This window comes from Pristiophorus japonicus, chromosome 21, assembly GCF_044704955.1.
Source record: "Pristiophorus japonicus isolate sPriJap1 chromosome 21, sPriJap1.hap1, whole genome shotgun sequence".
In the NCBI taxonomy this organism is placed as follows: Eukaryota; Metazoa; Chordata; class Chondrichthyes; family Pristiophoridae; genus Pristiophorus; species Pristiophorus japonicus.
In genome coordinates this window covers 36,463,255-36,490,007 of record NC_091997.1, presented here as the reverse complement: position 1 = coordinate 36,490,007, position 26,753 = coordinate 36,463,255, and the positions used below count along the sequence as shown (strand labels likewise).

Below are 26,753 nucleotides of genomic sequence, written 5' to 3'. Positions count from 1 at the left end.
TACAGTCCCACACACACTGATTCTTCTGGGGTACAGTCCCACATACACTGACTCTCACTGGGGTACAGTCCCACACACACTGACTCTCACTGGGGTACTGTCCCACACACAGTGACTCTCACTGGGGTACAGTTCCCACACACACTGACTCTCACTGGGGTACGGGTGCCACACACACTGACTCTCACTGGGGTACAGTCCCACACACACTGACTCTCACTGGGGTACAATCCCACACACACTGACTCTCACTGGGGTACAGTTCCCACACACATTGACTCACATTGGGGTACAGTCCCACACACACTGACTCTCACTGGGGTACGGGTCCCACACACACTGACTCTCACTGGGGTACAGTCCCACACAAACTGACTCTCACTGGGGTACAGTTCCACACACACTGACTCTCACTGGGGTACTGGTCCCAAACATACACTGACTCTCACTGAGGTACAGTTCCACACACACTGACTCTCACTGTGGTACAGTTCCCACACACACTGACTCTCACTGGGGTACGCGTCCCACACACACTGATTCTCACTGGGGTATATTTCCACACAAACTGACTCTCACTGGGGTACAGTTCCCACACACTGACTCTCACTGGGGTATGGGTCCCACACACACTGACTCTCACTGGGGTACAGTTCCCACACACACTGAGTCTCACTGGGGTACGGGTCCCACACACACACACAGACTTTCACTGGGGTACAGTTCCCACACACACTGACTCGCACTGGGGTACGGGTCCCACACACACTGATTCTCACTGGGGTATATTTCCACACAAACTGACTCTCACTGGGATACTGTCCCACACACAGTGACTCTCACTGGGGTACGGGTCCCAAACATACACTGACTCTCACTAGGGTACGGGTCCCACACACACTGACTCTCACTGGGGTATATCCCACTCACACTGACTCTCACTGGGGAACAGTCCCACAAAGACGACTCTCATTGGGGTACGGGTTCCAAACACACACTGACTCTCACTGGGGTACAGTTCCACACCCACTGACTCTCACTGGGGTACGGGTCCCACACACACTGACTCTCACTGGGGTACAGTCCCACACACACTGACTCTCACTGGGGTACAATCCCACACACACTGACTCTCACTGGGGTACAGTTCCCACACACACTGACTCACATTGGGGTACAGTCCCACACACACTGACTCTCACTGGGGTACGGGTCCCACACACACTGACTCTCACTGGGGTACAGTCCCACACACACTGACTCTCACTGGGGTACGGGTCCCACACACAGTGACTCTCACTGGGGTACAATCCAACACATACAGACTCTCACTGTGGTACAGTTCCCACACACACTGAATCTCACTGGGGTACGGGTCCCACACACCGATTCTTAATGTGGTACAGTCCCACACAAACTGACTCTCACTGGGGTACGGGTCCCAAACATACACTGACTCTCACTGGGGTACAGTCCCACACACACTGACTCTCACTGGGGGACAGTTCCACACACACTGTCTCTCACTGGGGTACAGTCCCACACACACTGACTCTCACTGCGGTACGGGTCACACACACACTGACTCTCACTGGGGTACTGTCCCACACACACTGACTCTCACTGGGGTACAGTTCCACACACGCTGACACTCACTGGGGTACAGTCCCACACAGACTGACTCTCACTGGGGTACGGGTCCCACACACACTGACTCTCACTAGGGTACGGGTCCCACACACACTGACTCTCACTGGGGTACATCCCACTCACACTGACTCTCACTGGGGAACAGTCCCACACAGACGACTCTCATTGGGGTACGGGTTCCAAACACACACTGACTCTCACTGGGGTACAGTTCCACACCCACTGACTCTCACTGGGGTACGCGTCCCACACACACTGACTCTCACTGGGGTACAGTTCCCACACACACTGACTCTCACTGGGGTACGGGTCCCACACACACTGACTCTCACTGAGGTACAGTTCCACACACACTGACTCTCACTGGGGTACAGTTCCCACACACACTGAGTCTCACTGGGGTACGGGTCCCACACACACTGATTCTCACTGGGGTATATTTCCACACAAACTGACTCTCACTGGGATACTGTCCCACACACAGTGACTCTCACTGGGGTACGGGTCCCAAACATACACTGACTCTCACTGAGGTACAGTTCCACACACACTGACTCTCACTGGGGTACAGTTCCACACACACTGACTCCCACTGGGGTACTGGTCCCAAACATACACTGACTCTCACTGAGGTACAGTTCCACACACACTGACTCTCACTGGGAAACAGTTCCACACACACTGTCTCTCACTGGGGTACAGTCCCACACACATTGACTCTCACTGGGGTACAGTTCCACACAGAATGACTCTCACTGGGGTACAGTCCCACACACACTGATTCTTCTGGGGTACAGTCCCACATACACTGACTCTCACTGGGGTACAGTCCCACACACACTGACTCTCACTGGGGTACTGTCCCACACACAGTGACTCTCACTGGGGTACAGTTCCCACACACACTGACTCTCACTGGGGTACAGGTGCCACACACACTGACTCTCACTGGGGTACAATCCCACACACACTGACTCTCACTGGGGTACGGGTCCCACACACACTGACTCTCACTGGGGTACAATCCAACACATACTGACTCTCACTGTGGTACAGTTCCCACACATACTGACTCTCACTGGGATACAGTTCCCACACACACTGACTCTCACTGGGGTACGGGTCCCACACACACTGACTCTCACTGGGGTACAGTCCCACACACACTGACTCTCACTGGGGTACAATCCCACACACACTGACTCTCACTGGGGTACAGTTCCCACACACATTGACTCACATTGGGGTACAGTCCCACACACACTGACTCTCACTGGGGTACGGGTCCCACACACACTGACTCTCACTGGGGTACAGTCCCACACACACTGACTCTCACTGGGGTACAGTTCCACACACACTGACTCTCACTGGGGTACTGGTCCCAAACATACACTGACTCTCACTGAGGTACAGTTCCACACACACTGACTCTCACTGTGGTACAGTTCCCACACACACTGACTCTCACTGGGGTACGCGTCCCACAGACACTGATTCTCACTGGGGTATATTTCCACACAAACTGACTCTCACTGGGGTACAGTTCCCACACACTGACTCTCACTGGGGTATGGGTCCCACACACACTGACTCTCACTGGGGTACAGTTCCCACACACACTGAGTCTCACTGGGGTACGGGTCCCACACACACACACAGACTTTCACTGGGGTACAGTTCCCACACACACTGACTCGCACTGGGGTACGGGTCCCACACACACTGATTCTCACTGGGGTATATTTCCACACAAACTGACTCTCACTGGGATACTGTCCCACACACAGTGACTCTCACTGGGGTACGGGTCCCAAACATACACTGACTCTCACTGGGGTACAGTTCCACACACACTGACTCTCACTGGGGTACAGTTCCACACAGAATGACTCTCACTGGGGTACAGTCCCACACACACTGATTCTTCTGGGGTTCAGTCCCACATACACTGACTCTCACTGGGGTACAGTCCCACACACACTGACTCTCACTGAGGTACAGTTCCCACACACACTGACTCTCACTGGGGTACAGTCCCACACACACTGACTCTCACTGGGGTACAGTTCCAACACACACTGACTCTCACTGGGGTACTGGTGCCACACACACTGACTCTCACTGGGGTACAATCCCACACACACTGACTCTCACTGGGGTACGGGTCCCACACACACTGACTCTCACTGGGGTACGCGTCCCACACACACTGATTCTCACTGGGGTATATTTCCACACAAACTGACTCTCACTGGGGTACAGTTCCCACACACTGACTCTCACTGGGGTATGGGTCCCACACACACTGACTCTCACTGGGGTACAGTCCCACACACACTGACTCTCACTGGGGTACAGTTCCCACACACACTGACTCTCACTGGGGTACGGGTCCCACACACACTGATTCTCACTGGGGTATATTTCCACACAAACTGACTCTCACTGGGGTACAGTCCCACACACACTGACTCTCACTGGGGTACAATCCCACAAACACTGACTCTCACTGGGGTACAATCCAACACGTACTGACTCTCACTGGGGTATGGGTCCCTCACACACTGACTCTCACTGGGGTACAATCCAACACGTACTGACTCTCACTGGGGTATGGGTCCCTCACACACTATCTCTCACTGGGGTACAATCCAACACGTACTGACTCTCACTGTGGTACGGGTCCCACACACACTGACTCTCACTGAGGTACGGATCCCACACAAACTGACTCTCACTGCGGTACAGTTCCACACACACTGACTCTCACTGAGGTACTTTCCCACACACACTGACTCTCACTGGGGTACGGGTCCCACACACCTTGATTCTCACTGGGGTGCAGTCCCACACACACTGACTCTCACTGGGGTATGGGTCCCACACACACTGACTCTCACTGGGGTACAGTTCCACACACATTGACTCTCACTGTGGTATGGGTCCCACACACTCTGACTCTCACTGGGGTATAGTTCCACACAAACTGACTCTCACTGGGGTTCGGGTCCCAAACATACACTGACTCTCACTGAGGTACAGTCCCACACACACTGTCTCTCACTCGGGCACAGTCCCACACACACTGACTCTCACTGGGGTACGGGTCCCACACACACTGACTCTCACTGGGGTACAGTCCCACACACACTGACTCTCACTGGGGTACGGGTCCCACACACACTGACTCTCACTGGGGTACAGTTCCCACACACTGACTCTCACTGGGGTATGGGTCCCACACACACTGACTCTCACTGGGGTACAGTTCCACACAGAATGACTCTCACTGGGGTACAGTCCCACACACACTGACTCTCACTGGGGTACAGTTCCCCCACACACTGACTCTCACTGGGGTACGGGTCCCACACACACTGATTCTCACTGGGGTATATTTCCACACAAACTGACTCTCACTGGGGTACTGTCCCACACACAGTGACTCTCACTGGGGTACGGGTCCCAAACATACACTGACTCTCACTGGGGTACAGTTCCACACACACTGACTCTCACTGGGGTACTGGTCCGAAACATACACTGACTCTCACTGAGGTACAGTTCCCACACACACTGACTCTCACTGGGGTACGCGTCCCACACACACTGATTCTCACTGGGGTACGGGTCCCAAACATACACTGACTCTCACTGAGGTACAGTTCCACACACACTGACTCTCACTGGGGGACAGTTCCACACACACCGTCTCTCACTGGGGTACAGTCCCACACACATTGACTCTCACTGGGGTACAGTTCCACACAGAATGACTCTCACTGGGGTACAGTCCCACACACACTGATTCTCACTGGGGTACAGTCGCACACACACTGACTCTCACTGGGGTACAGTCCCACACACACTGACTCTCACTGGGGTACAGTTCCCACACACACTGACTCTCATTGGGGTACAGTCCCACACACACTGACTCTCACTGGGGTACGGGTCCCACACACACTGACTCTCACTGGGGTACAGTCCCACACACACTGACTCTCACTGGGGTACGGGTCCCACACACACTGACTCTCACTGGGGTACAATCCAACACATACTGACTCTCACTGTGGTACAGTTCCCACACACACTGACTCTCACTGGGGTACAATTCCCACACACTGACTCTCACTGGGGTATGGGTCCCACACACACTGACTCTCACTGGGGTACAGTCCCACACACACTGACTCTCACTGGGGTACAGTTCCCACACACACTGACTCTCACTGGGGTACGGGTCCCACACACACTGACTCTCACTGGGGTACAATCCAACACACACTGACTCTCACTGGGGTACTGTCCCACACACACTGACTCTCACTGGGGTACAATCCCACAAACACTGACTCTCACTGGGGTACAATCCAACACGTACTGACTCTCACTGTGGTACGGGTCCCACACACACTGACTCTCACTGAGGTACGGATCCCACACAAACTGACTCTCACTGCGGTACAGTTCCACACACACTGACTCTCACTGAGGTACTTTCCCACACACACTGAGTCTCACTGGGGTACGGGTCCCACACACCTTGATTCTTACTGGGGTACAGTCCCACACACACTGACTGTCACTGGGGTATGGGTCCCACACACACTGACTCTCACTGGGGTACAGTCCCACACACACTGACTCTCACTGGGGTACAGTTCCCACACACACTGACTCTTACTGGGGTACAGTCCCACACACACTGACTCTCACTGGGGTACAGTTCCCACACACACTGACTCTCACTGGGGTATGGGTGCCACACACACTGACTCTCACTGGGATACAGTTTCCACACACACTGACTCTCACTGGGGTACGGGTCCCACACACACTGACTCTCACTGAGGTACAGTTCCACACACACTGACTCTCACTGTGGTACAGTTCCCACACACACTGACTCTCACTGGGGTACGCGTCCCACACACACTGATTCTCACTGGGGTATATTTCCACACAAACTGACTCTCACTGGGGTACTGTCCCACACACTGACTCTCACTGGGGTATGGGTCCCACACACACTGACTCTCACTGGGGTACAGTCCCACACACACTGACTCTCACTGGGGTACAGTTCCCACACACACTGACTCTCACTGGGGTACGGGTCCCACACACACTGACTCTCACTGGGGTACAATCCAACACACACTGACTCTCACTGGGGTACAGTCCCACACACACTGACTCTCACTGGGGTACAATCCCACAAACACTGACTCTCACTGGGGTACAATCCAACACGTACTGACTCTCACTGTGGTACGGGTCCCACACACACTGACTCTCACTGAGGTACGGATCCCACACAAACTGACTCTCACTGCGGTACAGTTCCACACACACTGACTCTCACTGAGGTACTTTCCCACACACACTGATTCTCACTGGGGTATATTTCCACACAAACTGACTCTCACTGGGGTACTGTCCCACACACAGTGACTCTCACTGGGGTACGGGTCCCAAACATACACTGACTCTCACTGAGGTACAGTTCCACACACACTGACTCTCACTGGGGGACAGTTCCACACACACCGTCTCTCACTGGGGTACAGTCCCACACACATTGACTCTCACTGGGGTACAGTTCCACACAGAATGACTCTCACTGGGGTACAGTCCCACACACACTGATTCTCACTGGGGTACAGTCGCACACACACTGACTCTCACTGGGGTACAGTCCCACACACACTGACTCTCACTGGGGTACAGTTCCCACACACACTGACTGTCATTGGGGTACAGTCCCACACACACTGACTCTCACTGGGGTACGGGTCCCACACACACTGACTCTCACTGGGGTACAGTCCCACACACACTGACTCTCACTGGGGTACGGGTCCCACACACACTGACTCTCACTGGGGTACAGTTCCCACACACACTGACTCGCACTGGGGTACGGGTCCCACACACACTGATTCTCACTGGGGTATATTTCCACACAAACTGACTCTCACTGGGATACTGTCCCACACACAGTGACTCTCACTGGGGTACGGGTCCCAAACATACACTGACTCTCACTGGGGTACAGTTCCACACACACTGACTCTCACTGGGGTACAGTTCCACACAGAATGACTCTCACTGGGGTACAGTCCCACACACACTGATTCTTCTGGGGTTCAGTCCCACATACACTGACTCTCACTGGGGTACAGTCCCACACACACTGACTCTCACTGAGGTACAGTTCCCACACACACTGACTCTCACTGGGGTACAGTCCCACACACACTGACTCTCACTGGGGTACAGTTCCAACACACACTGACTCTCACTGGGGTACTGGTGCCACACACACTGACTCTCACTGGGGTACAATCCCACACACACTGACTCTCACTGGGGTACGGGTCCCACACACACTGACTCTCACTGGGGTACGCGTCCCACACACACTGATTCTCACTGGGGTATATTTCCACACAAACTGACTCTCACTGGGGTACAGTTCCCACACACTGACTCTCACTGGGGTATGGGTCCCACACACACTGACTCTCACTGGGGTACAGTCCCACACACACTGACTCTCACTGGGGTACAGTTCCCACACACACTGACTCTCACTGGGGTACGGGTCCCACACACACTGATTCTCACTGGGGTATATTTCCACACAAACTGACTCTCACTGGGGTACAGTCCCACACACACTGACTCTCACTGGGGTACAATCCCACAAACACTGACTCTCACTGGGGTACAATCCAACACGTACTGACTCTCACTGGGGTATGGGTCCCTCACACACTGACTCTCACTGGGGTACAATCCAACACGTACTGACTCTCACTGGGGTATGGGTCCCTCACACACTATCTCTCACTGGGGTACAATCCAACACGTACTGACTCTCACTGTGGTACGGGTCCCACACACACTGACTCTCACTGAGGTACGGATCCCACACAAACTGACTCTCACTGCGGTACAGTTCCACACACACTGACTCTCACTGAGGTACTTTCCCACACACACTGACTCTCACTGGGGTACGGGTCCCACACACCTTGATTCTCACTGGGGTGCAGTCCCACACACACTGACTCTCACTGGGGTATGGGTCCCACACACACTGACTCTCACTGGGGTACAGTTCCACACACATTGACTCTCACTGTGGTATGGGTCCCACACACTCTGACTCTCACTGGGGTATAGTTCCACACAAACTGACTCTCACTGGGGTTCGGGTCCCAAACATACACTGACTCTCACTGAGGTACAGTCCCACACACACTGTCTCTCACTCGGGCACAGTCCCACACACACTGACTCTCACTGGGGTACGGGTCCCACACACACTGACTCTCACTGGGGTACAGTCCCACACACACTGACTCTCACTGGGGTACGGGTCCCACACACACTGACTCTCACTGGGGTACAGTTCCCACACACTGACTCTCACTGGGGTATGGGTCCCACACACACTGACTCTCACTGGGGTACAGTTCCACACAGAATGACTCTCACTGGGGTACAGTCCCACACACACTGACTCTCACTGGGGTACAGTTCCCCCACACACTGACTCTCACTGGGGTACGGGTCCCACACACACTGATTCTCACTGGGGTATATTTCCACACAAACTGACTCTCACTGGGGTACTGTCCCACACACAGTGACTCTCACTGGGGTACGGGTCCCAAACATACACTGACTCTCACTGGGGTACAGTTCCACACACACTGACTCTCACTGGGGTACTGGTCCGAAACATACACTGACTCTCACTGAGGTACAGTTCCCACACACACTGACTCTCACTGGGGTACGCGTCCCACACACACTGATTCTCACTGGGGTACGGGTCCCAAACATACACTGACTCTCACTGAGGTACAGTTCCACACACACTGACTCTCACTGGGGGACAGTTCCACACACACCGTCTCTCACTGGGGTACAGTCCCACACACATTGACTCTCACTGGGGTACAGTTCCACACAGAATGACTCTCACTGGGGTACAGTCCCACACACACTGATTCTCACTGGGGTACAGTCGCACACACACTGACTCTCACTGGGGTACAGTCCCACACACACTGACTCTCACTGGGGTACAGTTCCCACACACACTGACTCTCATTGGGGTACAGTCCCACACACACTGACTCTCACTGGGGTACGGGTCCCACACACACTGACTCTCACTGGGGTACAGTCCCACACACACTGACTCTCACTGGGGTACGGGTCCCACACACACTGACTCTCACTGGGGTACAATCCAACACATACTGACTCTCACTGTGGTACAGTTCCCACACACACTGACTCTCACTGGGGTACAATTCCCACACACTGACTCTCACTGGGGTATGGGTCCCACACACACTGACTCTCACTGGGGTACAGTCCCACACACACTGACTCTCACTGGGGTACAGTTCCCACACACACTGACTCTCACTGGGGTACGGGTCCCACACACACTGACTCTCACTGGGGTACAATCCAACACACACTGACTCTCACTGGGGTACTGTCCCACACACACTGACTCTCACTGGGGTACAATCCCACAAACACTGACTCTCACTGGGGTACAATCCAACACGTACTGACTCTCACTGTGGTACGGGTCCCACACACACTGACTCTCACTGAGGTACGGATCCCACACAAACTGACTCTCACTGCGGTACAGTTCCACACACACTGACTCTCACTGAGGTACTTTCCCACACACACTGAGTCTCACTGGGGTACGGGTCCCACACACCTTGATTCTTACTGGGGTACAGTCCCACACACACTGACTGTCACTGGGGTATGGGTCCCACACACACTGACTCTCACTGGGGTACAGTCCCACACACACTGACTCTCACTGGGGTACAGTTCCCACACACACTGACTCTTACTGGGGTACAGTCCCACACACACTGACTCTCACTGGGGTACAGTTCCCACACACACTGACTCTCACTGGGGTATGGGTGCCACACACACTGACTCTCACTGGGATACAGTTTCCACACACACTGACTCTCACTGGGGTACGGGTCCCACACACACTGACTCTCACTGAGGTACAGTTCCACACACACTGACTCTCACTGTGGTACAGTTCCCACACACACTGACTCTCACTGGGGTACGCGTCCCACACACACTGATTCTCACTGGGGTATATTTCCACACAAACTGACTCTCACTGGGGTACTGTCCCACACACTGACTCTCACTGGGGTATGGGTCCCACACACACTGACTCTCACTGGGGTACAGTCCCACACACACTGACTCTCACTGGGGTACAGTTCCCACACACACTGACTCTCACTGGGGTACGGGTCCCACACACACTGACTCTCACTGGGGTACAATCCAACACACACTGACTCTCACTGGGGTACAGTCCCACACACACTGACTCTCACTGGGGTACAATCCCACAAACACTGACTCTCACTGGGGTACAATCCAACACGTACTGACTCTCACTGTGGTACGGGTCCCACACACACTGACTCTCACTGAGGTACGGATCCCACACAAACTGACTCTCACTGCGGTACAGTTCCACACACACTGACTCTCACTGAGGTACTTTCCCACACACACTGATTCTCACTGGGGTATATTTCCACACAAACTGACTCTCACTGGGGTACTGTCCCACACACAGTGACTCTCACTGGGGTACGGGTCCCAAACATACACTGACTCTCACTGAGGTACAGTTCCACACACACTGACTCTCACTGGGGGACAGTTCCACACACACCGTCTCTCACTGGGGTACAGTCCCACACACATTGACTCTCACTGGGGTACAGTTCCACACAGAATGACTCTCACTGGGGTACAGTCCCACACACACTGATTCTCACTGGGGTACAGTCGCACACACACTGACTCTCACTGGGGTACAGTCCCACACACACTGACTCTCACTGGGGTACAGTTCCCACACACACTGACTGTCATTGGGGTACAGTCCCACACACACTGACTCTCACTGGGGTACGGGTCCCACACACACTGACTCTCACTGGGGTACAGTCCCACACACACTGACTCTCACTGGGGTACGGGTCCCACACACACTGACTCTCACTGGGGTACAATCCAACACATACTGACTCTCACTGTGGTACAGTTCCCACACACACTGACTCTCACTGGGGTACAATTCCCACACACTGACTCTCACTGGGGTATGGGTCCCACACACACTGACTCTCACTGGGGTACAGTCCCACACACACTGACTCTCACTGGGGTACGGGTCCCACACACACTGACTCTCACTGGGGTACAATCCAACACACACTGACTCTCACTGGGGTACAGTCCCACACACACTGACTCTCACTGGGGTACAATCCCACAAACACTGACTCTCACTGGGGTACAATCCAACACGTACTGACTCTCACTGTGGTACGGGTCCCACACACACTGACTCTCACTGAGGTACGGATCCCACACAAACTGACTCTCACTGCGGGACAGTTCCACACACACTGACTCTCACTGAGGTACTTTCCCACACACACTGACTCTCACTGGGGTACGGGTCCCACACACCTTGATTCTCACTGGGGTACAGTCCCACACACACTGACTGTCACTGGGGTATGGGTCCCACACACACTGACTCTCACTGGGGTACAGTTCCACACACATTGACTCTCACTGCGGTACGGGTCCCACACACTCTGACTCTCACTGGGGTATAGTTCCACACAAACTGACTCTCACTGGGGTTCGGGTCCCAAACATACACTGATTCTCACTGAGGTACAGTTCCACACACACTGTCTCTCACTGGGGCACAGTCCCACACACACTGACTCTCACTAGGGTACAGTCCCACACACACTGACTCTCACTGGGGTACAGTTCCCACACACACTGACTCTCACTGGGGTACGGGTCACACACACACTGATTCTCACTGGGGTATATTTCCACACAAACTGACTCTCACTGGGGTACAGTCCCACACACACTGACTCTCACTGGGGTACAATACCACAAACACTGACTCTCACTGGGGTACAATCCAACACGTGCTGACTCTCACTGGGGTATGGGTCCCTCACACACTGACTCTCACTGGGGTACAATCCAACACGTACTGACTCTCACTGGGGTATGGGTCCCTCACACACTATCTCTCACTGGGGTACAATCCAACACGTACTGACTCTCACTGTGGTACGGGTCCCACACACACTGACTCTCACTGAGGTACGGATCCCACACAAACTGACTCTCACTGCGGTACAGTTCCACACACACTGACTCTCACTGAGGTACTTTCTCACACACACTGACTCTCACTGGGGTACGGGTCCCACACACCTTGATTCTCACTGGGGTACAGTCCCACACACACTGACTCTCACTGGGGTATGGGTCCCACACACACTGACTCTCACTGGGGTACAGTTCCACACACATTGACTCTCACTGCGGTATGGGTCCCACACACTCTGACTCTCACTGGGGCATAGTTCCACACAAACTGACTCTCACTGGGGTTCGGGTCCCAAACATACACTGACTCTCACTGAGGTACAGTCCCACACACACTGTCTCTCACTGGGGCACAGTCCCACACACACTGACTCTCACTGGGGTACGAGTCCCACACACACTGACTCTCACTGGGGTACAGTCCCACACACACTGACTCTCACTGGGGTACGGGTCCCACACACACTGACTCTCACTGGGGTACAATCCAACACATACTGACTCTCACTGTGGTACAGTTCCCACACACACTGACTCTCACTTGGGTACAGTTCCCACACACTGACTCTCACTGGGGTATGGGTCCCACACACACTGACTCTCACTGGGGTACAGTTCCACACAGAATGACTCTCACTGGGGTACAGTCCCACACACACTGACTCTCACTGGGGTACAGTCCCACACACACTGACTCTCACTGGGGTACAGTTCCCACACACACTGACTCTTACTGGGGTACAGTCCCACACACACTGACTCTCACTGGGGTACAGTTCCCACACACACTGACTCTCACTGGGGTACGGGTGCCACACACACTGACTCTCACTGGGGTACAGTTCCCACACACACTGACTCTTACTGGGGTACAGTCCCACACACACTGACTCTCACTGGGGTACGGGTCCCACACACACTGACTCTCACTGGGGTACAGTCCCACGCACACTGACTCTCACTGGGGTACGGGTCCCACACACACTGACTCTCACTGGGGTACAATCCAACACATACTGACTCTCACTGTGGAACAGTTCCCACACACTGACTCTCACTAGGGTATGGGTCCCACACACACTGACTCTCACTGGGGTACAGTTCCACACAGAATGACTCTCACTGGGGTACAGTCCCACACACACTGACTCTCACTGGGGTACGGGTGCCACACACACTGACTCTCACTGGGATACAGTTTCCACACACACTGACTCTCACTGGGGTACGGGTCCCACACACACTGACTCTCACTGGGGTACAGTCCCACACACACTGACTCTCACTGGGGTACAGTTCCCCCACACGCTGACTCTCACTGAGGTACAATCCCACACACACTGTCTCTCACTGGGGCACAGTCCCACACACACTGACTCTCACTGGGGTACAGTTCCCACACACACTGACTCTCACTGGGGTACGGGTCCCACACACACTGACTCTCACTGGGGTACAATCCAACACACACTGACTCTCACTGGGGTACAGTCCCACACACACTGACTCTCACTGGGGTACAATCCCACAAACACTGACTCTCACTGGGGTACAATCCAACACGTACTGACTCTCACTGTGGTACGGGTCCCACACACACTGACTCTCACTGAGGTACGGATCCCACACAAACTGACTCTCACTGCGGTACAGTTCCACACACACTGACTCTCACTGAGGTACTTTCCCACACACACTGATTCTCACTGGGGTATATTTCCACACAAACTGACTCTCACTGGGGTACTGTCCCACACACAGTGACTCTCACTGGGGTACGGGTCCCAAACATACACTGACTCTCACTGAGGTACAGTTCCACACACACTGACTCTCACTGGGGGACAGTTCCACACACACCGTCTCTCACTGGGGTACAGTCCCACACACATTGACTCTCACTGGGGTACAGTTCCACACAGAATGACTCTCACTGGGGTACAGTCCCACACACACTGATTCTCACTGGGGTACAGTCGCACACACACTGACTCTCACTGGGGTACAGTCCCACACACACTGACTCTCACTGGGGTACAGTTCCCACACACACTGACTCTCATTGGGGTACAGTCCCACACACACTGACTCTCACTGGGGTACGGGTCCCACACACACTGACTCTCACTGGGGTACAGTCCCACACACACTGACTCTCACTGGGGTACGGGTCCCACACACACTGACTCTCACTGGGGTACAATCCAACACATACTGACTCTCACTGTGGTACAGTTCCCACACACACTGACTCTCACTGGGGTACAATTCCCACACACTGACTCTCACTGGGGTATGGGTCCCACACACACTGACTCTCACTGGGGTACAGTCCCACACACACTGACTCTCACTGGGGTACGGGTCCCACACACACTGACTCTCACTGGGGTACAATCCAACACACACTGACTCTCACTGGGGTACAGTCCCACACACACTGACTCTCACTGGGGTACAATCCCACAAACACTGACTCTCACTGGGGTACAATCCAACACGTACTGACTCTCACTGTGGTACGGGTCCCACACACACTGACTCTCACTGAGGTACGGATCCCACACAAACTGACTCTCACTGCGGGACAGTTCCACACACACTGACTCTCACTGAGGTACTTTCCCACACACACTGACTCTCACTGGGGTACGGGTCCCACACACCTTGATTCTCACTGGGGTACAGTCCCACACACACTGACTGTCACTGGGGTATGGGTCCCACACACACTGACTCTCACTGGGGTACAGTTCCACACACATTGACTCTCACTGCGGTACGGGTCCCACACACTCTGACTCTCACTGGGGTATAGTTCCACACAAACTGACTCTCACTGGGGTTCGGGTCCCAAACATACACTGATTCTCACTGAGGTACAGTTCCACACACACTGTCTCTCACTGGGGCACAGTCCCACACACACTGACTCTCACTAGGGTACAGTCCCACACACACTGACTCTCACTGGGGTACAGTTCCCACACACACTGACTCTCACTGGGGTACGGGTCACACACACACTGATTCTCACTGGGGTATATTTCCACACAAACTGACTCTCACTGGGGTACAGTCCCACACACACTGACTCTCACTGGGGTACAATACCACAAACACTGACTCTCACTGGGGTACAATCCAACACGTGCTGACTCTCACTGGGGTATGGGTCCCTCACACACTGACTCTCACTGGGGTACAATCCAACACGTACTGACTCTCACTGGGGTATGGGTCCCTCACACACTATCTCTCACTGGGGTACAATCCAACACGTACTGACTCTCACTGTGGTACGGGTCCCACACACACTGACTCTCACTGAGGTACGGATCCCACACAAACTGACTCTCACTGCGGTACAGTTCCACACACACTGACTCTCACTGAGGTACTTTCTCACACACACTGACTCTCACTGGGGTACGGGTCCCACACACCTTGATTCTCACTGGGGTACAGTCCCACACACACTGACTCTCACTGGGGTATGGGTCCCACACACACTGACTCTCACTGGGGTACAGTTCCACACACATTGACTCTCACTGCGGTATGGGTCCCACACACTCTGACTCTCACTGGGGCATAGTTCCACACAAACTGACTCTCACTGGGGTTCGGGTCCCAAACATACACTGACTCTCACTGAGGTACAGTCCCACACACACTGTCTCTCACTGGGGCACAGTCCCACACACACTGACTCTCATTGGGGTACGAGTCCCACACACACTGACTCTCACTGGGGTACAGTCCCACACACACTGACTCTCACTGGGGTACGGGTCCCACACACACTGACTCTCACTGGGGTACAATCCAACACATACTGACTCTCACTGTGGTACAGTTCCCACACACACTGACTCTCACTTGGGTACAGTTCCCACACACTGACTCTCACTGGGGTATGGGTCCCACACACACTGACTCTCACTGGGGTACAGTTCCACACAGAATGACTCTCACTGGGGTACAGTCCCACACACACTGACTCTCACTGGGGTACAGTCCCACACACACTGACTCTCACTGGGGTACAGTTCCCACACACACTGACTCTTACTGGGGTACAGTCCCACACACACTGACTCTCACTGGGGTACAGTTCCCACACACACTGACTCTCACTGGGGTACGGGTGCCACACACACTGACTCTCACTGGGGTACAGTTCCCACACACACTGACTCTTACTGGGGTACAGTCCCACACACACTGACTCTCACTGGGGTACAGTTCCCACACACACTGACTCTCACTGGGGTACGGGTGCCACACACACTGACTCTCACTGGGATACAGTTTCCACACACACTGACTCTCACTGGGGCACAGTCCCACACACACTGACTCTCACTGGGGTACGGGTCCCACACACACTGACTCTCACTGGGGTACAGTCCCACGCACACTGACTCTCACTGGGGTACGGGTCCCACACACACTGACTCTCACTGGGGTACAATCCAACACATACTGACTCTCACTGTGGAACAGTTCCCACACACTGACTCTCACTAGGGTATGGGTCCCACACACACTGACTCTCACTGGGGTACAGTTCCACACAGAATGACTCTCACTGGGGTACAGTCCCACACACACTGACTCTCACTGGGGTACGGGTGCCACACACACTGACTCTCACTGGGATACAGTTTCCACACACACTGACTCTCACTGGGGTACGGGTCCCACACACACTGACTCTCACTGGGGTACAGTCCCACACACACTGACTCTCACTGGGGTACAGTTCCCCCACACGCTGACTCTCACTGAGGTACAATCCCACACACACTGTCTCTCACTGGGGCACAGTCCCACACACACTGACTCTCACTGGGGTACGGGTCCCACACACACTGACTCTCACTGGGGTACAGTCCCACACACACTGACTCTCACTGGGGTACGGGTCCCACACACACTGACTCTCACTGGGGTACAATCCAACACATACTGACTCTCACTGTGGTACAGTTCCCACACACACTGACTCTCACTGGGGTACAGTTCCCACACACTGACTCTCACTGGGGTATGGGTCCCACACACACTGACTCTCACTGGGGTACAGTTCCACACAGAATGACTCTCACTGGGGTACAGTCCCACACACACTGATTCTTCTGGTGTACAGTCCCACACACACTGACTCTCACTGGGGTACAGTCCCACACACACTGACTCTCACTGGGGTACAGTTCCCACACACACTGACTCTCACTGGGGTACGGGTGCCACACACACTGACTCTCACTGGGATACAGTTTCCACACACACTGACTCTCACTGGGGTACGGGTCCCACACACACTGACTCTCACTGGGGTACAGTCCCACACACACTGACTCTCACTGGGGTACAGTTCCCCCACACACTGACTCTCACTGGGGTAAGGGTCCCACACACACTGATTCTCACTGGGGTATATTTCCACACAAACTGACTCTCACTGGGGTACTGTCCCACACACAGTGACTCTCACTGGGGTACGGGTCCCAAACATACACTGACTCTCACTGGGGTACAGTTCCACACACACTGACTCTCACTGGGGTACTGGTCCCAAACATACACTGACCCTCACTGAGGTACAGTTCCACACACACTGACTCTCACTGGGGGACAGTCCCACACACACTGTCTCTCACTGGTGTACATTCCCACACACATTGACTCTCACTGGGGAACAGTCCCACACAGACGACTCTCACTGGGGTACGGGTTCCAAACACAAACTGACTCTCACTGGGGTACAGTCTCACACACACTTACTCTCACTGGGGTACAGTTCCACACAGAATGACTCTCACTGGAGTACAGTGCCACACTGACTGACTCTCACTGGGGTACGGGTCCCACACACACTGGCTCTCACTGGGGTACGGGTCCCACACACACTGACTCTCACTGGGGTACGGGTCCCACACACACTGACTCTCACTGGGGTACAATCCAACACACACTGACTCTCACTGGGGTACAATCCAACACGTACTGACTCTCACTGGGGTATGGGTCCCTCACACACTGACTCTCACTGGGGTACAATCCAACACGTACTGACTCTCACTGTGGTACGGGTCCCACACACACTGACTCTCACTGAGGTACGGATCCCACACAAACTGACTCTCACTGCGGTACAGTTCCACACACACTGACTCTCACTGAGGTACTTTCCCACATAGACTGACTTTCACTGGGGTACGGGTCCCACACACCTTGATTCTCACTGGGGTACAGTCCCACACACACTGACTCTCACTGGGGTATGGGTCCCACACACACTGACTCTCACTGGGGAACTGTTCCACACAAACTGACGCTCACTGGGGTACGGGTCCCAAACATACACTGACTTTCACTGGGGTACGGGTCCCACACACACTGACTCTCACTGGGGTACAGTCTCACACACACTGACTCTCACTAGGGTACAGTTCCACACAGAATGACTCTCACTGGGGTACGTGTCCGACACACACTGACTTTCACTGGGGTACGTTTCCGACACACACTGACTTTCACTGGGGTACGGGTCCCCCACACACTGACTCTCACTGGGGAACAGTCCCACAAACACTTACTCTCACTGGGGTACGCATCCCACACACACTGACTCTCACTGGGGTACAGTCCCACACACAGTGACTGTCACTGGGGCACAATTCCACACACACTGACTCTCACTGGGGTACAGTTCCCACACACACTGATTCTCACTGGAGTACGGTTCCCCTACACACTGGCTCTCACTGGGGTACGGGTCCCCCACACACTGACTCTTATTGGGGTACAGTTCCACAGACACTGACTCTCACTGGGGTACGGGGCCAAAACATACACTGACTCTCAGTGGGGTACAGTTCCACACACAGTGACTCTCACTGGGGTACGGTTCCACACATACTGACTCTCACTGTGGTATGGGTCCCACACACACGAGTCTCACTGGGATACGGTTCCCACACACATTGACTCTAACTGGGGTTCAGTCCCACACACACTGGCTCTCACTAGGGAACAGTTCCACACACACTGACTCTCACTGGGGTATGGGCCCCTCACACACTGATTCTCACTGGGGTGCAGTTCCACACACACTGACTCTCACTAGGGAACAGTTCCACACACACTGACTCTCACTGGGGTATGGGTCCCTCACACACTGATTCTCACTGGGGTGCAGTTCCACACACACTGACTCTCACTGGGGTACGGGTCCCAAACATTTACTGACTCTCACTGGGGTACAGTCCCACACACACTGACTCTCACTGGGGTACAGTTCCACACACACTGACTCTTACTGGGGTACGGGTCCCACACACACTGACACTCACTGGGGTACGGGTCCCACACACACTGACACTCACTGGGGGCTGCGATCAGCATGGGATCACTGCAAGGGGAGCCCTTTATTATCATTTTCGGTCAGTAACTGTGGACAAGATTACCGGGACAATCAGGAAGTGCTTGGTCTTGTGATGGTGGCTGAGGGTCAGTACGAAGCTCTTGGGCGTCCGTTGGCTCTCCCGCATCAGGAACACGCTGAATCAAGAGAGAGGGACACAAATAAATACCTCCAGATCAGAGCCATACTGAGTGAGATCATTTCGTACTCACTGCAGGGGTTTATTTCCGATTCATATTCCCCTCCAATCTGTGAACTCCAATAACAGGGGATACTGATATAAAACCCCACTGAGAGACAGTGTGAGGGAGCTGGATTAACATCAGTACAGATACAGTCAGTGACACAGAGTGCGGGGGAGAGGAGAGGCATAGTCCATAGGTCCCCTAACAGTAGCCACACTGTAAGACGGAGTCTAAATCAAGAAATTATAGACCGAGATCGGTTAGCCTGACATCAGTAGTGGTGAAAATGTTGGAATCAATTATTAAGGATGAAATAGCAGCGCATTTGGAAAGCAGTGACAGGATCGGTCCAAGTTAGCATGGATTTATGAAAAGGAAATCATGCTTGACGAATCTTCTGGAATTTATTGAGGATGTAACTGGTCGAGTGGACAAGGGAGAACCAATAGATGTGGTGTATTTGGACTTTCAAAAGGCTTTTGACAAGGTCCCACACAAGAGATTGGTGTGCAAAATTACAGCACATGGTATTGGGGGTAATGTATTGACATGGATAGAGAACTGGTTGGCAGACAGGAAGCAGAGAGTCGGGATAAACGGGTCCTTTTCAGAATGGCAGGCAGTGACTAGTGGAGTGCCGCAGGGCTCAGTGCTGGGACCCCAGCTATTTACAATATACATTAATGATTTAGATGAAGGAATTGAGTGTAATATCTCCAAGTTTGCAGATGATACTAAGCTGGGTGGCGGTGTGAGCTGTGAGGAGGACACTAGGAGGCTGCAGGGTGACTTGGACAGGTTAGGTGAGCGGGCAAATGCATGGCAGATGCAGTATAATGTGGATAAATGTGAGGTTATCCACTTTGGGGGCAAAAACACGAAGGCAGAATATTATCTGAATGGCGGCAGATTAGGAAAAGGGGAGGTGCAGCGAGACCTGGGTGTCATGGTACATCAGTCTTTGAAAGTTGGCATACAGGTACAGCAGATGGTGAAGAAGGCAAATGGTGTGTTGCCCTTCATAGCTAGGGGATTTGAGTATCGGAGCAGGGAGGTCTTACTGCAGTTGTACAGGGCCTTGGTGAGGCCGCACCTGGAATATTGTGTTCAGTTTTGGTCTCCTAATCTGCGGAAGGACGTTCTTGCTATTGAGGGAGTGCAGCGAAGGTTCACCAGACTGATTCCCGGGATGGCAGGACTGACATATGAGGAGAGACTGGATCGACTGGGCTTGTATTCACTGGAGTTTAGAAGGATGAGAGGGGATCTCATAGAAACATATAAAATTCTGACGGGACTGGACAGGTTAGATGCAGGAAGAATGTTCCCGATGTTGGGGAAGCCCAGAACCAGAGGACACAGTCTAAGGATAAGGGGTAAGCCATTTAGGGGGAGAAACTTCTTCACTCAGAGAATTGTTAACCTGTGGAATTCTCTACCGCAGAGAGTTGTTGATGCCAGTTCATTGGATATATTCAAGAGGGAGTTAGATACGGCCCTTATGGCTAAAGGGATCAAGGGGTATGGAGAGAAAGCAGGAAAGGGGTACTGAGGTGAATGATCAGCCATGATCTTATTGAATGGTGGTGTAGGCTCGAAGGGCCGAATGGCCTGCTCCTGAACCTATTTTCTATGTTTCTATGTTTCTAAATAATGGATACTTGTAAGAAAGGTACAGCAATAATCACGGGCGATTTTAATCTTCATATTGATTGGACAAATCAAATTAGCAAAGGTAGCCTTGAGGAAGAGTTCATTGAGTGTATTCAGGATGGTTTCTTGGAACAATACGTTGTGGAACCAACCAGGGAGCAGACTATTTTAGATCTGGTACTGTGTAATGAGTCTGGATTAATTAATGATCTCATAGTAAAGGATCCTCTTGGGAAGAGTGATCATAACATGGTAGAATTTCAAATTCAGCTTGAGGGTGAGAAAGCTCGGTCTGAACTTAAATAAAGGCAATGATTGAAACAAGGCAGGCAATCTTACACATTCTCACCACTCTCTGAGTAAAGAAGTTTCTCCTGAATTCCCCATTAGATTTATTAGTGACTGTCTTATATTTCTGGCCCCTAGTTCTGGTCTCGCTGGCAAGTAGAAAACCCGCTGTACGTTTATCCTTCATAATCTGACAGACCTCCATCAAGTCACCCCTCAGCCCTCGCTTTTCTAAAGAAAAGAGCCCCGGCCTGTTCAATCTTTCCTGATCAGTATACCCTCTCGGTCCTGGTTTCATCTTTGTAAATCTTTTTTGAACCTACTCCAGTGCCTCTATATCCTTTTTATAAAAAGGAGGCAGACAGAAAGCAGGAAACTATACACCAGTTCGCCTAACATCCGTCGTTGGGAAAATGCTGGAGTCCATTATATGGAAGCAGGAGCAGGACATTTGGAAAAGCATAATTCAATCAGGCAGAGTCAGCATGGTTTTATGAAAGGGAAATCATGTTTGACAAATTTGCTGGAGTTCTTTGAGGATGTAACGAGCAGGGCGGATAAGGGGGAACCAGTGGATGTGATGTATTTGGATTTCCAGAAAATATTCAATAAGGTGCCACATAAAAGGTTACTGCAGAAGATAAGAGCTCACAGGGTTGGAGGTAATATATTCTCACAGATAGAGGAAAGGCTAACTAACAGAAAACAGAGAGTCGGGATAAATGGATCATTTTCCGGTTGGCAAACAGTGACTAGTGGGGTGCCGCAGGAATCAGTGCTGGGTCCTCAACTATTTACAATCTATAATAATGACTTGGATGAAGGGACCGAGTGTAATGTAGCCAAATTTGCTGATGATACAAAGATGGGTGGGAAAGCAAATTGTGTAGAGGACACAAAAAATCTGCAAAGGGATATAGACAGGCTAAGTGAGTGGGCAAAAATCTGACAGATGGAGTATAATGTGGGAAAAAGTGAGGTTATCCACATTGGTAGGAAAAATAAAAAATCAAATTATTATTTAAATGGAGAGATTACAAAGTGCTGCAGTACAGAGGGACCTGGGGGTCCTTGTGCATGAAACACAAAAAGTGAGTATGCAGGTACAGCAAGTGATCATTAGCCTTTATTGCAAGGGGGATGAAATATAAAAGCAGAGAAGTCCTGCTACAACTGTACAGGGTATTGATGAGGCCACACCTGGAGTACTGCGTTCAGGTTTGGTCTCCGTATTTAAGGAAGGATATACTTGCATTGGAGGCTGTTCAGAGAAGGTTCAGTGGGTTGATTCCGGAGATGAGGGGGTTGACTTATGAAGAAAGGTTGAGGAGGTTGGGTCTATACACGTTGGAGTTCAGAAGAATGAGAGATGATCTTGTCGAAACATATAAGATAATGAGGGGGTTTGACAGGGTAGATGCAGAGAGGATGTTTCCACTCGTGAGGAAATCTAGAACTAGGGGGCATAGTTTCAAAATAAAGGGTCACCCATTTAAAACAGATGAAGGGGAATTTCTTCTCTCAGGAGGTCGTGAATCTTTGGAATTCTCTGCCCCAGAGAGCTGTGGAGGCTGGATCATTGAATATATTTAAGGTGGAGATCGACAGATTTTTGAGCGATAAGGGAGTCAAGGGTTATGGGGAGTGGGAGTGGAGTTGAGTCCCTGATCAGATCAGCCATGATCTTATTGAATGGTGGAGCAGGCTCGAGGGGCCAGCCTACTCCTGCTCCTATTTCTTATGTTCTTATCTTCTAAGTGCAACTAACTAAAAAATAGTAAGCTATCGGACTCCCAAATTTCCCAGACCGGATCAGTTGTGCGATCGCCGATGTGAGCCAGGGGATTGGTGGATTCCAGGGGCGTTTCTCGGCCTGGGAATGAGTTGCTGAGACAATGCTGCCCTCTGCTGTCCCGCCCTGGTCCTGCGGTGACTCAGTCTGCATTCACTGGGCCGGCTCGTCATGGTGTGCAGACGGAGCAGATCAGTACCCGCTAACTTGGCATTCTGAGGGCCCCGAGCGCTGCAACTCCCAGCCTAAGCCTCTCCGCCTCTCAACCTCTCCACGCTCCTTAAGACCTACCTCTTTGACCCAGCTTTTGGTCACCTGCACTCATTTCTACTTATGCAGCTCGGTATCAAATTTTTTAATCTCATAACACTCCTGTGAAGCACCTTGGGACGTTTCACTACGTTAAAGGCGCTCTATAAATATAAGTTATTGTTGTTGTCTCACCCAGCAGCTCCGAATCCTATTTCCACATGTTGCTGGCATGATCTGTTCAGGCTCCTGCCCTGCTCTGCCTCGCCCTACCAGGCCCTGCCCCGGCCCCACCCTGCTGTACCCTGCACCCTGCTCTGCTCTGGTGTTTACCTTTAGTCGCTGAACTCCTTGCACCCTCTCAGCCCACGGGCCCTCTACTCATTTGCAGTTAAACCCCCCACAGTTGCCACAGCGCGATCTCCTCACCCATCAATGTGCCCGTGTTGGATAATCAGCCTGTGAGCCTCCTCTCTCGAGATGCGTCCGTGGAACCAGGGCTGGGTCCTGTGTATTGCTGTATCCACCAGAAATGAAAGTGTTATTGAAGTAATTCCATGTCAGGCTCCGCTCTCAATCCACCTTTATACCCGAAACAGAGCCGCTGTAACAATCGGCATTAGTCCACGGACACCGGCACACGAACCAGCCGCCGTGGGTCTGTGCCGGAGTCTGTGGCACCTCCCCCTCCCCCGTCTGTCTGTAACACTGCCTCGTCTTTAAATCGAGACTGGGCCATCGCTCATGGAACCCGGGTTGCTGCGGAAGGCTTAGACTGTGGGAGGTGTGCAGCTCAGGGCCTGGTCCCCTCGCTCGGGGATCTTAGCGTCTACCCCGTCCTGGGGCTCCCGGCGATACCCCTGATTATAATATATAACAGGGTGACCTTACACACCCGTGTTCTGGGACAGAGTCCCCCCTCCCCCCCCTGCCCCCAGGCACTGTGCCCCCCGGCACTGAGTGCGCCCCCCTTCCCGGGCACTGTGCCCCCCGGCACTGAGTGCTACCCCCCTTCCCGGGCACTGTGCCCCACGGCACTGAGTGCATCCCCCCCCTCCCCGGGCACTGTGCCCCCCCCCGGCACTGAGTGCTACCCCCCTCCCCGGGCACTGTGCCCCCCGGCACTAAGTGCTACCCCCCTTCCCGGGCACTGTGCCCCCCCCCGGCACTGAGTGCTACCCCCCTCCCCGGGCACTGTGCCCCCCGGCACTGAGTGCGCCCCCCCTCCCCGGGTACTGTGCCCCCCCCGGCACTGTGCCCCCCCTCCCGGGCACTGTGCCCCCCCCGGCACTGAGTGCTACCCCCCTCCCCGGGCACTGTGCCCCCCCCCCGGCACTGAGTGCATCCCCCCCTCCCCGGGTACTGTGCCCCCCCCCGGCACTGTGCCCCCCCTCCCGGGCACTGTGCCCCCCCCGGCACTGAGTGCGCCCCCCCCTCCCCGGGCACTGTGCCCCCCCCCCAGCACTGAGTGCGTCCCCTCTCCCCGGGCACTGTGCCCCCCCCGGCACTGAGTGCGCCCCCCCCTCCCCGGGCACTGTGCCCCCCCCCCAGCACTGAGTGCGTCCCCTCTCCCCGGGCACTGTGCCTCCCCCGGCACTGTGCCCCCCCCTCCCCGGGCACTGTGCCCCCCCCGGCACTGAGTGCGCTCCCCCTCCCCGGGTACTGTGCCCCCCCCGGCACTGTGCCCCACCTCCCCGGGCACTGTGCCCCCCCCCGGCACTGAGTGCGTCCCCCCTCCCCGGGCACTGTGCCCCCCGGCACTGAGTGCGACCCCCCCTCCCCGAGCACTGTGCCCCCCCGGCACTGATTGCGCCCCCCTCCCCGGGCACTGTGCCCCCCGGCACTGAGTGCGCCCCCCCCTCCCCGGGCACTGTGAGTGCGCCCCCCTCCCCTGGCACTGTGCCCCCCGGCACTGAGTGCGCCCCCCCCTCCCCGGGCACTGTGCCCCCCCGGCACTGAGTGCACCCCCCTCCCCGGGCACTGTGCCCCACGGCACTGAGTGCATCCCCCCCTCCCTGGGCACTGTGCCCCCCGGCACTGAGTGCACCCCCCCTCCCCGGGCACTGTGCCCCCCCGGCACTGAGTGCACCCCCCTCCCTGGGCACTGTGCCCCCCCGGCCACTGAGTGCGCCCCCCTCCCCGGGCACTGTGCCCCCCGGCACTGAGTGCACCCCCCTCCCTGGGCACTGTGCCCCCCCGGCCACTGAGTGCGCCCCCCTCCCCGGGCACTGTGCTCCCC

General features: G+C 54.0%; 1 protein-coding gene across 2 annotated transcripts in view; it reads right to left on the bottom strand.

The window, feature by feature from the left end:
* Positions 1-26,753, bottom strand: part of LOC139233943 (growth factor receptor-bound protein 7-like) — a 228,609-nt gene that overhangs the window by 7,619 nt on the left and 194,237 nt on the right. For both annotated transcript variants that reach the window (XM_070864627.1, XM_070864628.1), the window contains exons 14-15: positions 24,944-25,031; positions 20,391-20,484 (exon numbers count right to left, since the gene is read on the bottom strand). In XM_070864627.1, the coding sequence (XP_070720728.1) occupies positions 20,391-20,484; positions 24,944-25,031 (182 nt within the window). The remainder of the gene's footprint in view (positions 1-20,390; positions 20,485-24,943; positions 25,032-26,753) is intronic.